Below are 14,673 nucleotides of genomic sequence, written 5' to 3' on the forward strand. Positions count from 1 at the left end.
CGTAAGCTAATAAGTGATCTAAGAGATTAAAAAAAGAGAAGTTAAATATATAACGAAAAGTATTCTTTATATATTTTATATAAATACTTTTTATTTTAATAATTAATTTAATTTATTAATAAAATAAATAACTTTAATAACTTTATTATAAATATTTTTAAATCTACGCACCTTAATTACTTTATTTCTATAGCTATTATATATTATATTAATAAAAGCGGACTTTTATCGCACGTTTAAATACTTTTTTATATTATTAAACATAAACCTTAATACGTCTTATTAGGTTTTTTTTAAAACCTAGATAGCGTTCGTTACATAACTGTTTATAATTAAAAAGCGATAAAGGCCTTTCGTTCGCGCTTTAATATATTTATTAAAGTGTTAAATTTAGTTTAAACTCGTTTCCTTATTAATTTAGTTATTAAAAGTCGGTTTAATCACTTAATCGCCCGGTAGGTTATATTCGCGAGACTAGTTTATAAGGTAATATTAGTTTTAAACGATTAAAAACGACGGAATATATTAGCTTTACGAATTAATATATTTAATAGCCGTTAACTATTCTCGATTATTAAGCTAGACCGATTTCGCTTTCTTACAACGATCGGCGCGTATTACGACGAGTGTTAACTAAATTATACTTATTATAAAGCCGGTTTCGTTAAAAGTTTATATATCTTCGTTTAAAATATCGTATTTAGTTTTAATATTCGCGATTAACGCGAATTAGCTGAAAATAATATTTATATCTTTATAAAAAGCTTTTTAATAATCGTATTAACGGTTTATTCGAGTCTTAAGGTCTAGGTTACAATAAAGCGTTTAACCTAGTACTTATTAACGTGGTCGCCGCCGCGCGACTTTAAAAAAAAGTAGCTATATTTCTTATAATATTAATATTAAAAGATATTCCTTAAATATATAATTATAAAGAACCTCTTTTTTAATTAAATTTAATCTATATTATAAATATCGGATTTTACGTCGAGGTTTAATACTATAGAGTCGGTCGCTTAAAGTAATTTAAAAGACGTTATATACTTTCGTAGCAGCTTTTTAATTAGTTTAATTTAAACCTTCTCGCGTTACTTAAATTATTAAAACGATACGATCTTTTTTTTTAATTAAATCGATATTATAATTATAAAAATATTACGTATTAAAGTTTAATTATATAAGTTAAAAAAAAGTAATTAATTTAATAATATAATCGACTTAATAATAAACCACGTTAAAATAATTATATTATATAATTTTACTTCTATTTTTAAGGGGTTATTAATTAATTAAGAATTTTTAAAAACATAGCAAAATGGCTGTTTTTGCGGGCATTTCAAGGCTGGGTCGAATACGGATAATCGGTATCTATAAGAGCGAAGCTTATCGCAATTGGCAGGGGCACAGGCACCTAATTGGCCCCGTAGCACCCCGCAGCTGTTACTAAAGGCCTGCTAAGTGGAGGCCCGTATTTTAGATACTGCGGGTATTAGGGCGGCCCTGTTGGTTACCCCACCAAACATCCAATTGACCATGGACATCCATCACTTACATACGAGTACAGAGGGGTCCTTTTTATAAAAGCTACATCATTCTCGGTATGTATATATAGGTATACATAATCTATAGTCTCTTATATATATCGAGGCTATCCATATAAACGGTATCATGGTTGAGTTGACCAGCCGTTTGCAAACCACGCTCGTTATCCCAGACATCCGAAAGTATGAAACGAGTGTGAAGAAACTCGAAAGTTGCGCGCGATACATGAGTCGTTAGATCAAAAGTCCACCATTCCCGGACGGACGAATTCCCCAGCGTCAAGGCTTTGCCTTGTTGCCGCCGCTGTTACTCAAGCGAGAGTAGGGCAGGCCTGTGGTTGCTTGCACTATGCCCAAAAGCGGATGGGCAGGGCCGCGGGCGCGCGAGCCGTCCGCTTCTCGTGAGCCTTGGGGCCGGGAGGGTGAGGTACGGTGCCGTTGGCCTTCGGCGCGTGCGCGGGAGCAGATCCCGCAGCGGCGACGGGAGGTTCGGGCGCACCGCTGGCCTTGGGCGGCTTAGGAGCGCCGCTTCCCTTAGGCTTCTTAGGCTTCTCAGGAGCACCGCTGCCCTCGGGCTTCTTAGGAGCACCACCTTCCTCGCCCTCACTCCCTTCCTCGCCGCCACCTTCCTCGTCCTCGCCTCCCCTCCTTCTCCTTGCCACCCTCCTCGCGCCTAGTCTTGGTTGCATTGATACCCGCCGGCATTGTCATGTTTTTGTGGCCAGGAGGGCCGCCGCCAGGAAGCTTTGGCCTATGTGCTTCTCTCCTAACGTGCTTGGCACCGGGCGCCGGCTTTGTCGCGTTCTTGCCGCCGTCAGGAGGGCCAGGAAGCTTGGGCCCGTCCTCTTCCTCGCCACGACGGCCGAGGGGCTTCCCCTTGAGGATGTCTGTGATGTTGGGGAAGGGGAAGCCGAGGAAGTCCCTCTTCTCGACTGCGCCGCCGGCGGCACCACTATGGGGTGTGTCTGCGGGCATGGCCACTGCCCCTGCGGCGAGGGCAACGACGAGGGTCTTTATTGTGAAATACATCTTGGGGACGAATTCTATTGCAATGAGTGACGCAGTTGCTGTATAACGAATGAGTGTTGTGGTGGAGGATGGCGAGTTAAGCAAAAAGATTCCTTGAAGGAACTGACGGGTCATCGCATCTTATAGGCATCGAGGAGAGCACAAGCTTCCTGTTCGCCTTTGCAGTCTTCTTGGCGCCTTGTCGGCGAACCGCCTTCTGGATCTTCAGCATCAGCTTCCAAGAACAGCATCTCGTTTACACGAAGCGTTCGGTCGAACCTTCCAGGTGCTGTGCCTTGGTCAGGTGGGGAGCGATCTTCCCTCTAGTTGGCCAACGCCGAGTCACAAATCCAGAGTTTATTCTTTTCGAGTATATGAAGAAGCACCCAAGGCAGCCTACCAACGGCTGCCAAGACTACAGATAGCATGTCCGTTAATCGCCTGATATCTGCTTGGCAGGACCCAATTGGGATCTAGCCTTGAGCCATAGGGTATAGTATATTGAACCTTTAGTGGATTCCTATCTATATAGTAGAAACGGCAAGCGCTATTGGTGGGGACACCCAGGAGTATAGCACCTTGGGTGGACCTCACCATGGAAGGGGCTCTCCATGGCGCATTGAATGCATGAAACAAGAGCTAGAAGTCTAAATCTAATCATAGAAACATGACGTGACAGTAAGCGACCTGTCAAGTTGGGCGAGAAGCTTTGAGTAGGTTTAAGGGGACAATCGAATCTTGGGGAGCACCTTGGTGAGTAAAGGCTATGATAAGGCCTGACCCCATGAGATGTGTTACTGTCTGTAAGGGATGATTGGATGTTTGGTTAAGGAGGAATTCTTCGTAGGTATATCCTTTATCACTTTAGTAGTATACTTTGATCTAAAACTCAGATATATCTGAGTTTATATGGCTTCTAGGAATCGGTCCGCACACGCAATCACGCCACCCAGCATCGAAGTATGATAGATACCCCTTACCACGAGTCTCCTCGCTGAATCCAAGAGGCAGAGATCTGATAAGAAAGGCTGGCCAGATTCAGATAGAGTATCTGTTGCGCGTCTTTGCCAATATCAGATCACCTTGAGTCAAATCGAGAAGCCTATTGCCCGGTTACTGGGTGGGCAGTGCGGGTGCATAGACTGACTCGAGTCTCGGTAGTCGGTGATCTGATATAACAAGACCCTGGTATAGTAAATATGCCATCCACTTGCTACGATTCTTCCAGAGAGTGTTTTCGGGAGAGAGACTGCGTGCATAACCTTGTGGGAGTGGTGCTGTTGTTTACTCCCCTAAATGGGGTTCAACGGGGCTATACCGATGCATTGATGAAGTAGTTACTGAATGAAGGCTTGTCACTTTACCGCGAATACAATAGAAGGACCTCGATATCCTCTCAAATGGACGGATTCCATTCATTCATTGATTTTCGAGGGAATAACACCACCTTATCTCCGGGTAGGTACTGTATATACAGTCGTGCCCGAGTCAGGTAACTTAATTGGCGGACGAACCCACCGCGTTCTCCTACCAAATGCAGTCAATGCTGTGTCTTACTAATATTATGGCAGACAACGACGACGGATACGTTGTAAGCATATGTAATTCATTAGCGATAGATGGCTGTTGTGTGTATTGTCTGTTTGGGAGCATGAATGAATGAGTTGTCAGACAGCTCAAGTCGGATGGCTTCTATTTAGGACAAAGCATGGCACTATGCCCCATTTAGCAGCAGTTGCCTGCGACGCCGCCCCAGGCGCCGCGTACGTAGTAGGTTAGCACCTTTCATCCCACATGCACTGTCTCGCAACTACATCATCATCCATCTCCATCATCTGACAAACTGTCTCTTTTATCGCAGCATCTTGACTTATTAGAGGTCTCGACGAACAGTCATCCATTCATTGAACAAGTGCAGTTCCCCTCCGCCCATCACTCGCTCGCTCGCTAGAACCACCATCGAATTGATCCACCGACCGCCGCTCGTTCGCATCGGCGGCCAATCAAGCCGAACTCTTCAAACATGCCGAGTGCAAATCAGCTCTTCCTGCTCGCAGACCACATCAAGCTCTCGTTGCTCGAGCGGAAACGGGCGCAAAGCCTCGATATTGATGCTGGATCGAAGGATGGCGCTATCTCGCAATCGCTAGACCAATTCCGAGATGGTCTCACGGCATTGGACCAGGAGCAAAAGCGTCTAGAAGAGGCGGGAGATGAAGAGTATGCCGCCAGCCAATTCTATCATATGGGGAACGGAGAGTTTGGGCATTGGGGCCATCAATGGCTCGGGCATTGATCAGAAAGCTAACCTATGTATGTTCTCGGTCACAGGGGCGCTCTTACGATTGGCGACAACCTGCCCGGTCTGAAGCAGCAGTACGACGACCTCACAGCACAGTTCCACGGCTTCTCCTCTACGTCCTCCCAGTCGACCCTCACGCACCCCAACGACCCCACCCTCGCCTCCGACTTCGACCATGCCACCACTCTGCCGGCAAGCGGCGGCGCCTCCCGCCCGAAAGCCGGGCAACGAACGGCCTCCAAAACGGTGCGCTTCTCCGACAACCCGCCGGCGGCCCAATCATCGTCAGACCCAGAGCTCGAAGCCCAGCTCTTCGGCGGCCGACGGTCGCGGTACCGCGACGAGCCCGACGGCGGCGAGGGCTACCGCGACGAGGCGGACGACATGAGCAACACGCAGATCCACGCGTACCACCAGCAGATCATGGACCAGCAGGACCAGCAGCTGGACGCGCTGGGCACGTCGATCGCGCGGCAGCGAGAGCTGAGCATGCAGATCGGCGACGAGCTCGACGACCAGGTCGCCATGCTCGACGACGTCGACGAGGCCGTCGACCGGCACCAGGGCCGCATCGACCGCGCCCGCGGCCAGGTCGGGCGCATCACCCGCAGCGCCAGCGACAACAAGCAGCTCATGGCCATCATCATCCTGATCATCGTCCTGATCCTGCTGATTGCGCTGCTCAAGTAGTTCTTGGCGATCGCCCGCGCTTGGAACCGGGTCGGGCGGCTCGTTGCCCGCGGCATTGTCACCCACACCGGCAGCGACATCAAGCAGCTCCTGGCCATCTTCGTCCCGATCATCGCCTCGGTGCTGCTGATCCCGCTGCTCAAGTAGATATTGGTGCTGCTGTTGTGTCGGACAGGTACCCGGCAGACAAGACGAATGTTTCTACTTGGGGGTTTGCGTAGGAGAATGTCATGAAGGGAAGGTAGAAAATACGCGGAAGACGATGATTCGGGCTGGAGTCCCGAATCACGCTAGAGGGACGAGAGAGAGAAAAGGGGTTCTTTTAAAGCATTTGCATAAGAAAGGCGTTCAGGCGCATTCAGGCTAGGAAACAGAGCGAGCTACCAGCGAGTTCATCGTTGCTGATGGACTATACCCTCATGGAGGGCATGTGTACCTTTCTAATTTTTACGTCACTGTTAGGATTATGTTGTTACTAGAAACAAAGCAGGAATTCTAACCACAATCGCCGTACCAAAAGCTCTGTATCTGTGTCATTGATATGTGTATTATCATCAGCTCCGTACGAGCAGACACTACAAGCTTGCTCCGTCCAAAACCCAAATGAAGGAATATCACTTTTCCACCCATCAGACTCGGTCTAAACTTGCAAGAGTTTCTATTACGTCTTCTCGGGTATATTTACAGCGCAGTTTTCTCTCAACTTCTCGTCCAGCCAGAGAAAATGGATAGGCATCCTTCCAGCCAAATCTCTACCGTGCCTTCTGTTCTGTCGAACCGACATCGTCGTCGTATGTTCTAAAAGTTAGGTCACGAATTAGCAGTTTGATGAGTTTTCCCCATCGACTCGCTGATGAGAAAAGTACGCGTGACATGCTTGTTGTGCTGTGTGCTGTGCTGTGGTGAACACAAATAGATCCGATTCCCCTTTCCTCCGCGCATGCAACATACACAGGGAACATCAACCGCCCAACCAAAACACCGAATTCCAATGCGATATCAAGATGCAGAGATAGAGGAAGAGAAGCAGTGATGCAGAAAGGCAATGAGATGCAATGCAGCAAAATTCAACCTATGAAATGTTCAAATAGGGAATTTTGGACATTGGCTTACAGGCCATCGTGCATGCTGGTGCCGGCCTTGTGCGTCTCCTCGGCCGACTTCTTGGTCTTCTCCTGCAGCTTCGCCAATTCTTCCTTGGAGGAGCCGCCGGTGGATCGGTCGGCCTTGACGGCCTCCTCGCTGTTGGACGCGAGCTCGGGCTTCCAGTGGCCCTTGCCGTCCTTGTGCTTCGAGAGCAGGTCCTCCTTGTGCTTCTCCTGGGCGTTGCCGTCGCCGTCTGTGGTGGTTGGTAAGAGTGTCAGCATGAAGTTTCAGTTTCTTGGGGTTTCTGTAGTTTTAGGTACGCGTGTATCGCATGGGGGTTCTGATTGGGGATTGGCTGGTGGGAGTGCCATTGTTAGGCCAGGCGGCTCGGCGGGTAGTCCGGACGAATGGAGGCGGACCCGGGAAGAAACCCCAGAAGGCTGTGCGTCGTCACTTGATGGATGGTGAAACACTTACGATGGTGGTCCTCCTTGTGTCTCAGGATGGAGGTGGTAGCGATTGTTCGCTGGGCGAGCGTTTGCCGGCTGGCAGCAGCAGCGACAGAGCGAGCTGCGGCAGTGGTGCTGAAGAGAACGCGGGAAGCCATTGTGACGTGTGGTGGTGGGTTGTGAGGAGATTGTAGAGTTGAAGGATGAGTTAAGGTGGGAGTCGTTTGGTATTGGGTTGTTGATTGGGATGAGTAGGTAGGTAAAGTCGAAGTGGGAGGACAACAATGATGAAGAAGAGTGGGAGTTTTCGGCAGAGAAGATTTCGGTCAGGAATTCGGACCAGTCACAGGTGCGTAGAATGTAAGTAGGTAGGTACTTACTAAGTAGTATTACCCGAGGATGTAGGCAATCAATTGGACCTGGGTCGATCACAGAGAGAGCAGAGAGGAGTTCAGCTGCATTGTTTTCTTAGCTACTACGTAATCATTGGTTGATGTTTGTGACGTCACCATCACCATCATTTTATCAATGCCGAGAGCTCGCCGTTTTTTGAGCTTCCCCGTTTTCCCCTGTGAAAGCTGCTGGCTGGATCCCCGCTAGCCCGTCCGCCGCCCAGATTCCTCACAAAACATGCATGGGGTGGAATTGAACTAGTGGGGGACGCTGGAAGTCGATGTAAAGACTTGAGAAATGTTCATCAGAACATCGCAATGTTGATGATGAAAGAGACAATTTCCGACCAACGGTTCAAGGCTGATCGTCGTCCCCCGCACATACGACGGGAGCTGGAGGGTTGCATGCAAGTGGCCTACGACACGAGATGATTATGGGATCAATGAGATTTAAAAAGGACGAAGGGCCCAATGCCTCCGGGTGACGAGCAACAGGAGCCTGAATACATGATGTTGGCTCGATATCCGCGATGGACCATTACGAATGAGCTTTTCATCGTCCGAACCCCGAGTGTGTATAGGCAGCATTGGATTGGGTGCAGTCAATCTGCAAGGGCTAGGGCCGGGGTTTTCTCTCCAAGTTCAAACGACAGCCTTTCACCAGGGGAAGCAGCCAAATTGAAATGGGGGCCAGCGATGAAGATCGTTCGCCTCCTAGGCTTATACCACTTGCCTCTGCGCCCGCATCATCCTTACTTTCCACTATTCACACTTTGATGAACACTTACCAATGCGTTATTTCGTGCCTTCATCTTCTTCATGTCGTTGCCATCCGGATCTTGTCACTCATCAAAGCCATCGAAGTATTCTTCCCACTCGTCATCAGAGTCTTCCTCGAAATCGAATTCGAAATCATCATCTAAAGCATTATCGTCGCTATTTTCGAAGCCTAGCTGATCAATCCATTCTCCAAGCCCAATATTGGTTGCCGCTGCGTCATAAAAATTCGTTCGCCGACCTGACCGATGGCTGTTATAGCCCGCTCGTCCTCGAAGGGGGTTCGTCACTCGCAGTCCGCCTGGTACAGTTTCGATATTGAAGTACAGAAACTGCAGGTCCTTCCTCCATGGATGATTTTCATGAAGTGCCATACCTGGTATCAGGCTGCCTTTTATCTCTTCAGATGGCAGAGATCTCTGTTTCACAGGGAGATCCCGATTAAGGGTAGCCAGGTCCACTCTGTGAATGCGGAGTTGTCGAGCCGTAGGCGCTACTATGCGTAGGAATTCGATCAAAGCGCCAGATGTGGTGTAGAAATGTGCGAGAACGAGGCTTTCGAGGCACGTGAATCGTGCAGTTTTAGACAGAGATACGAAGCCTGCTGCCATCCGGTTTCTATACTGTAGGTCCAAGGTCTTCATGTGTGGGGTGGTATCGGCCAATGCATGCATAAAGGGTGTATCTATATCGGACAACGGTTCTGATAGATTACGGGGACCCTTTTGGGCCGAACGCAGAGCTATGTGAAGATGTCGGCATCTGAGATGCCGGAAAGCTGGTCCCATGCCGACCAGTCAGCTCCGTAAAAGGGGATATCCTCAACGCCGAAGTATCTACTATCATCGTCATACTGCTTGGAGTACATGTCCACCTGTTCGGAGCACATGTCCAACGTATCGAAGGAGTACTCACAATCATCGAGACCAGTAGACTTCACAACGGCCAAACCCTTGAATAAGGTCATGAAGACGAAGGCGCGTATTTGGCTGTTCCGCAGTACCACTCCACTGCCACAACAGCCGTTCAACCGGATTTGGTCCATCGCGGTTGCTTAACCTCTCCCATCCACGGTTCTTGGGTATTGTCGGATTTATAGGGGAAATATCGATAGCTGCACGAGATTGGTATATATGGACATGCTGTAAATTTGGCAAGCTCGCGACAGACTCGCGCAAAGCATCGTGAAGTTTCTCCGTTGTGGTCAGTGCAAGGTACTCCTCCATGGAGTCCTTGTAGACCCTGTACGCCTCTTCGTCTTCGGGCGGCACGTTGAGGCTGTCAATATGTTTCCCTCGGAACCTGCATTGTTTCCTATATTTCTCGTAATTCAGATGTAGAACTTCCAAGAGACATGGCCGGATCCAAAGCTTGTGGACAGAATATCGATATGCTGGGTGTCGGCTCACGCTGCGCAGCCATAGCAGATCGTAACTGGTGACGATGATCTGTACCTCGGCGAAGAACCGGGGGAGGAAGCGGCTGAACGTTTTGGCGGCAAGATCTCGGCAGACCAGGCGCAGGGCGAGGAGATCGGTTTCGTCGGTCCATTGGCAGATCAACTCGACGAGATCCGGCGGGAGTTTGCAGGGGGATAGCATTACTCTGGGTAACGGATGAGAATGAGGGGTGTGTATCGGTGTATAGTGCGAATGAGTCTGTAAGATGGTTGGATCTGAATCGGGGGGTTGCCCCTATTTTAAGAAGTACTTACAACTGGGCCGGAACCAACATCGTGGCTGCCGGTTCAACATCGATCAAAGACCAATTATGGACTTTCGATTCAGGGTGAGATTGAGAATATGCCGTTGGGAGTTTTCCGCAAGCAAACAAGTGACTGCCGTTCCGCCAACTTACTGAAAGAAGCTTATTACTGTATACATATTAAAGGTACTTATATGGGAAGAATATCGCCCATTATCAATTGATATGTGTTTTACGTTTTACTTTGAGTGTCGAATTCATTATGTACCTGTTGCTCCTTCTAGAGGATCTCCAAGCTAACCTCACTTAAGGTCCTTATGCATGTAACGGGTGGTGACGGGTGGAGCGATGCCAGATTGCAGGGGGAGCTATCCAAAGAGGCTTAGCGCGTTTCGTGGCACTGAAGGAGCGCAGGGGTTTCCAGATCAGGCCCCACCTCAGCTGCTTGCGGCTCAAAAGCGTTAGATGAAAATTCCCGGTGGTTTGGCCTGAGCGTTCCTGTAAACCTCCCAACTTCAATTAGCATGGCTGACACTGGCCCGATTTCGTAACCTCATTGACGTTTATTCCACCTGCCACTCATTGCCCACCTCAACTCCGGCGCCCTCAGCCCACGCGACGCCCAACCTCTGCGCACTGAACGCACATAGCACGCAGGAAACGTAATATTTAATAGGTAAGTGTTGCTGTTCGCCTTTCGCGGCTCTGTTCTGGTGCTTCTTGCGTCAAGATGTAGCTCCCCTGAGCAGTCGGGTGTGGTTATTCGACACCTCACCTCACCTCCCACAGCAGCTTGGAATAGCCACAAGGCCACTTGGAAACCATGACGGAATGGCATCGTGGCAGCATGACAGCATGACACCACGCTTGCCCAACGATTGAACTTGTGTCTGTTTAGTGAACAGCCCAAGCTTCTGCTCTGAACACTTCCTTCCCCTTCCAACGCGTCAAAATACCTCAACTCAACCCAACCCAACTCATACACACTTCTCTTCTTCATACCAGAACTCTCATCGCTGTTTCCATCCATCTACCAAATCATCACACCACATACATCAAACTCAACTTGTTCTTGCCTTCATCCACACAAACACATATTTCGCTCAGCGCCTTTCACTCAACTCAACTCGCTATTGACACAATGTCGCAGCAACGTACCATTCTTCAACCCTGGAATCCCAAGTTTCATCGACACCGCGATCCTCATCATCGCGTAATCTGCGGCGTATGTCGAATCACCTGGGAACGACAGACCTCACTCGCGGAGACAAAGGCCCACATCAAGGGCATCGACGCGTCTTACGAAGTTTGTAGTCCATGGAGTACGCCATACTGTAAGTCCGAACTGTTCTTCCGCTACACGGCATCACCGTTATTCGATATGCATGGTTACTGACCCTGCATCCAGTTTACACTAAACGGGCTGTTTCTGTCACCAAACCCACATCCAGTGTGCGGTTCTCGCTACCCGGCATAGACACGCTCGTCTCGCCTACTGGTATTCTAAGTCCCGAGGAGGTTCACTGCACTACTTCGCAAGAACCTGATTCTCGGAGACTACATGCCCTTCCAACTCGGTTCCGTACAGCAGATTTGAACACAAAACCAAACCTACGGAGACCGTGTCGCCTACCAAAATCCCAGGCCCTAAGGAGGTTCGACGCACTACTTCGCAAGAACCTAATTCTCGGAAGACTACCCGCTCTTTCAACCCGGCTCCGTACAGACTTGCATATAAAGCCAAGCCTACAGAGGCCGTATCGCCTACCAACATTCCAGGCACTAAGGAGCTTCAGCACACTACTTCGCAAGAACCGAATTATCGGAAGATTACCCGCTCTGTTTCATACAGACTTGCACACAAAGCCAAGCCTACGGAGACTTCCACTCTTCTATCTCGCCCATTACCCAGAACTGCGCCAACAGTACCTCAAACTCCTGCTGCCAGCTCTACTTCTCACATTCAGCGCATCGTGACTGATTCTAGCCGCATCCGGCGCGTCGTGACTGGGAGAAAACCAGACCAATCATCTAAGAAGAGATTGCATCAAGATCTCGAGCAGGACGGCTCCGGAGTCACGGACACTACCCAGCCACCCTCAATTAGACGCCGTACTACTCCCAATATTCTTCCATTGGGCACCAGGACTGGAGAGGCGTGCCAACAGGCTCCGAGAAAGAGGTCTCACGTTGACCTGGTGCAAGACGACATCGAGTTTACCCAGGACTCTCGAAACATCCCCACTATCCCTGGTCAAGTCTCACCAGGGACACAGTTTATTGGAGATCCTAAGGTTGCTGTCACTACCAAACATACCTCCCAGGGTGACAATAATACATCACCCGCTATGAGCATCCTCGACGAGTTCTCAAACCTTGCGGGCAAGGCAATCTGGATCGCTGCTTCGGCCATTAGTCGTCAACTCGGCTACACGCCCACAAATGATGCCAGTCAGGAGATCGTTTCCGATGAAGCACGTCAGTCTCCTAAGCGTCGACGAATAGACGATGCTTCAGCACCTGCCCTTTCTATTGGACAGGTTGAGAACGAACGCATGGGATTCTCTTCTCCTTTCAACAACGATATGGTGAATATTGGTCAAAGGTCGCCCATACACTCCTACTCATCTATCCATGCCCGGACTCAGCTATCTTCGTCCGCTTCCAACACTGCCAAAAGAGCCCTCTACCGCTACCCTCCTCGCGCCATCTTGGAATCCCGGAGACGTTTCACCGAAAACCGGATCAATTACCTCTCAGAACTTCCTACCAACGAGGTATTTGGAACTCCCAGCAAAGCCGAACATGCCGGGCAGCTGGGTCTTGGAATCGGACGAGCGGAGCTCGACCACGTCTTCGGATCTATCTTCTACGAACACCTCCCTGAGCCCTCAGGAGAACAAACCCGGCCCTCACAACAAGAGCTCTGTGAAGCAGGATCCCTATCTGCTAAGCACAAGACCGGCTCCAAGATCCGATGCATTCTACTCGCGAAGCACAAGGCAATTTCGAGGCGCTTGGGCCAAAAGTCCCCAGTCTAAGCAGTCTTCGACCGAAGCCTCTGATCAGACTTCAAGTGCGACATCGACACGCTCTGAGCAGCCCGAAGAAAATACTACCCAAAATGGAGGGATCAGCACTGCCGACAAATCTGATCCAGAACCTAAATTCAAGACACGCGCAGACTTCTTCGAACATGATGAAGATTTACTGGTTCCCGGATTGGAAAAGCTAGGCCTAAACGAATTGAAAGACCAGGAACTCAGATCGCAGAAGGAGGAGCGCCAGCGCCTAGAAAGAGAGCGGCGCATTGCAGCGGAGAAAGCCAAGGAAGAAGCAAGACTTCGTCAGGAGGCCGAGAAATGGGACGCGCAACTCAGAGGCCTTGGTCTGCGCAGACCCAAACGGAAGTGGATCACAGATCTCAGTGAAGAATGGGAGCAGAGAGTGGACGAGTCAATGCAGAGCTCCAATGTGACCTGCGCTCCTCCAGAAGCTGTCACTATGACGCAAAGAGACTTTAAAAGGATGGTACCGGATGGCCAATGGTTGAACGACAGCTGCGTCCAGGCAGCCTTGACCGAGCTTGCAACAGCCGTCAACAAATCTTCCGGTCTGGTGTTGAAGCAAGATACACCAAAGTGTGTTGCTCTGGGCACCTTCTTCTGGACCACTCTCCGCGATAAGGGGCCAGAAAAAAAGGAGAGAATGATGAAACGTACTTGGGCATGACACCTCTGAACTTCCTCGACATTGAAACGATCATCATGCCTATCAACGAGAGTAGCCACTGGACGTTTATCTTGATCCGCCCAAAGCGCCGCGAGGTTGCTTATATCGATTCGTTTGGCGGAAAGGGACCTCAAAAGGTCTTGAAGACGCTGGAGTTCATCGAGGTGTTTCTGGGGCCAGCTAGATGGGACCCCGAAGAGTGGAAAGTTCTTAATGACCTACATGTGCCGGATCAGCACAACAGCTGGGACTGCGGCATGTTCGTCATTACCAATTCGATATACATTGCCCTTGGTCTCGACCCCAACACGTACAGCGAGGCCGAGCTACCTTTGCAGAGGAGAAGAATCGCGGCGGTACTCTTGAATGGTGGTTTCAAGGACGACTTCAATTTGGAGGATCTATAAGGAGGGGAAATGCTAGCGAGTCATCTCTTCGCTACTGGCATCTTGTATTGGCTTGCGTATTTGCAGTTGGGGCGTATAGGTGGAATTTCTGGATACCTTGGGGGAGGTTTGGGAATACTCCAAGCAAGCAAGCATTGGTGGAACATATATATGGAGTTGGGCGTTTTTGTTTTTCAGGGAATAAGAGAACAAAGCATATCATAGAGGGTACCTGTGTGTTCTCGCTCACTATCGACTATGATAGGGCATTATTAGCAATGATAGAATCGAAACAGTCAATCAATCGTCTTTTGAATTCCATGTCTTCGAGTATCGTAGCTCAGTGGGATATTCACACCTGCATTCTGAAGCCTACGCTGTTAGTAAAGGTAGGTAACCTTGTAGGACACTAGAGTGTCGCAATTTGCAAGTTTGACAGAGAAGACGCATGCATAGCCACGATTTAGTACATGCCAAAAGGGTATCTTCAATTCAGAGTACCTGCTGCGATATTGCGACTGCTGCTTGATTGCCCAGAACGGCTTTTTGCAAGAAATGCCGACAGATGATGCAAAAAGGCTAAAGCTAGGTATAGACAGACATATG

At 49.1% G+C, this 14,673-nt stretch overlaps 7 protein-coding genes across 7 annotated transcripts; 3 read left to right on the plus strand and 4 right to left on the minus strand.

The window, feature by feature from the left end:
- Positions 1 to 1,888: 1,888 nt before the first annotated feature.
- Positions 1,889 to 2,570, minus strand: PG994_001185 (uncharacterized protein; the record flags this gene model as incomplete). Its single annotated transcript, XM_066852594.1, has 2 exons — positions 1,889 to 2,181; positions 2,237 to 2,570. 2 exons carry the CDS (start codon positions 2,568 to 2,570, stop codon positions 1,889 to 1,891), a joined length of 627 nt encoding a protein of 208 aa, XP_066720735.1.
- Positions 2,571 to 4,572: 2,002 nt separating this feature from the next.
- PG994_001186 (SNARE domain-containing protein) lies at positions 4,573 to 5,541 on the plus strand (the record flags this gene model as incomplete). Its single annotated transcript, XM_066852595.1, has 2 exons — positions 4,573 to 4,769; positions 4,881 to 5,541. The coding sequence occupies 2 exons, from the start codon at positions 4,573 to 4,575 to the stop codon at positions 5,539 to 5,541; spliced, it is 858 nt and encodes a 285-aa protein (XP_066720736.1).
- Positions 5,542 to 6,650: 1,109 nt separating this feature from the next.
- PG994_001187 (uncharacterized protein) lies at positions 6,651 to 7,234 on the minus strand (the record flags this gene model as incomplete). The annotated part of the gene is made up of 2 exons (XM_066852596.1): positions 6,651 to 6,880; positions 7,105 to 7,234. 2 exons carry the CDS (start codon positions 7,232 to 7,234, stop codon positions 6,651 to 6,653), a joined length of 360 nt encoding a protein of 119 aa, XP_066720737.1.
- Positions 7,235 to 8,310: 1,076 nt separating this feature from the next.
- Positions 8,311 to 8,856, minus strand: PG994_001188 (uncharacterized protein; the record flags this gene model as incomplete). Its single annotated transcript, XM_066852597.1, has 1 exon — positions 8,311 to 8,856. One exon carries the CDS (start codon positions 8,854 to 8,856, stop codon positions 8,311 to 8,313), a length of 546 nt encoding a protein of 181 aa, XP_066720738.1.
- A 131-nt stretch (positions 8,857 to 8,987) lies between these two features.
- On the minus strand, positions 8,988 to 9,846 carry PG994_001189 (uncharacterized protein; the record flags this gene model as incomplete). Its single annotated transcript, XM_066852598.1, has 2 exons — positions 8,988 to 9,234; positions 9,416 to 9,846. The coding sequence occupies 2 exons, from the start codon at positions 9,844 to 9,846 to the stop codon at positions 8,988 to 8,990; spliced, it is 678 nt and encodes a 225-aa protein (XP_066720739.1).
- Positions 9,847 to 12,754: 2,908 nt separating this feature from the next.
- PG994_001190 (uncharacterized protein) lies at positions 12,755 to 13,681 on the plus strand (the record flags this gene model as incomplete). The annotated part of the gene is made up of 1 exon (XM_066852599.1): positions 12,755 to 13,681. One exon carries the CDS (start codon positions 12,755 to 12,757, stop codon positions 13,679 to 13,681), a length of 927 nt encoding a protein of 308 aa, XP_066720740.1.
- A 35-nt stretch (positions 13,682 to 13,716) lies between these two features.
- On the plus strand, positions 13,717 to 14,088 carry PG994_001191 (Ubiquitin-like-specific protease ESD4; the record flags this gene model as incomplete). Its single annotated transcript, XM_066852600.1, has 1 exon — positions 13,717 to 14,088. The coding sequence occupies one exon, from the start codon at positions 13,717 to 13,719 to the stop codon at positions 14,086 to 14,088; it is 372 nt and encodes a 123-aa protein (XP_066720741.1).
- Between the last annotated feature and the right edge of the window lie 585 nt (positions 14,089 to 14,673).

The sequence above is a fragment of the Apiospora phragmitis genome (assembly GCF_038363925.1).
Source record: "Apiospora phragmitis strain CBS 135458 chromosome Unknown utg000002l:1.0-5516284.0:1.0-5523493.0, whole genome shotgun sequence".
Classification (NCBI taxonomy): domain Eukaryota; kingdom Fungi; phylum Ascomycota; class Sordariomycetes; order Amphisphaeriales; family Apiosporaceae; genus Apiospora; species Apiospora phragmitis.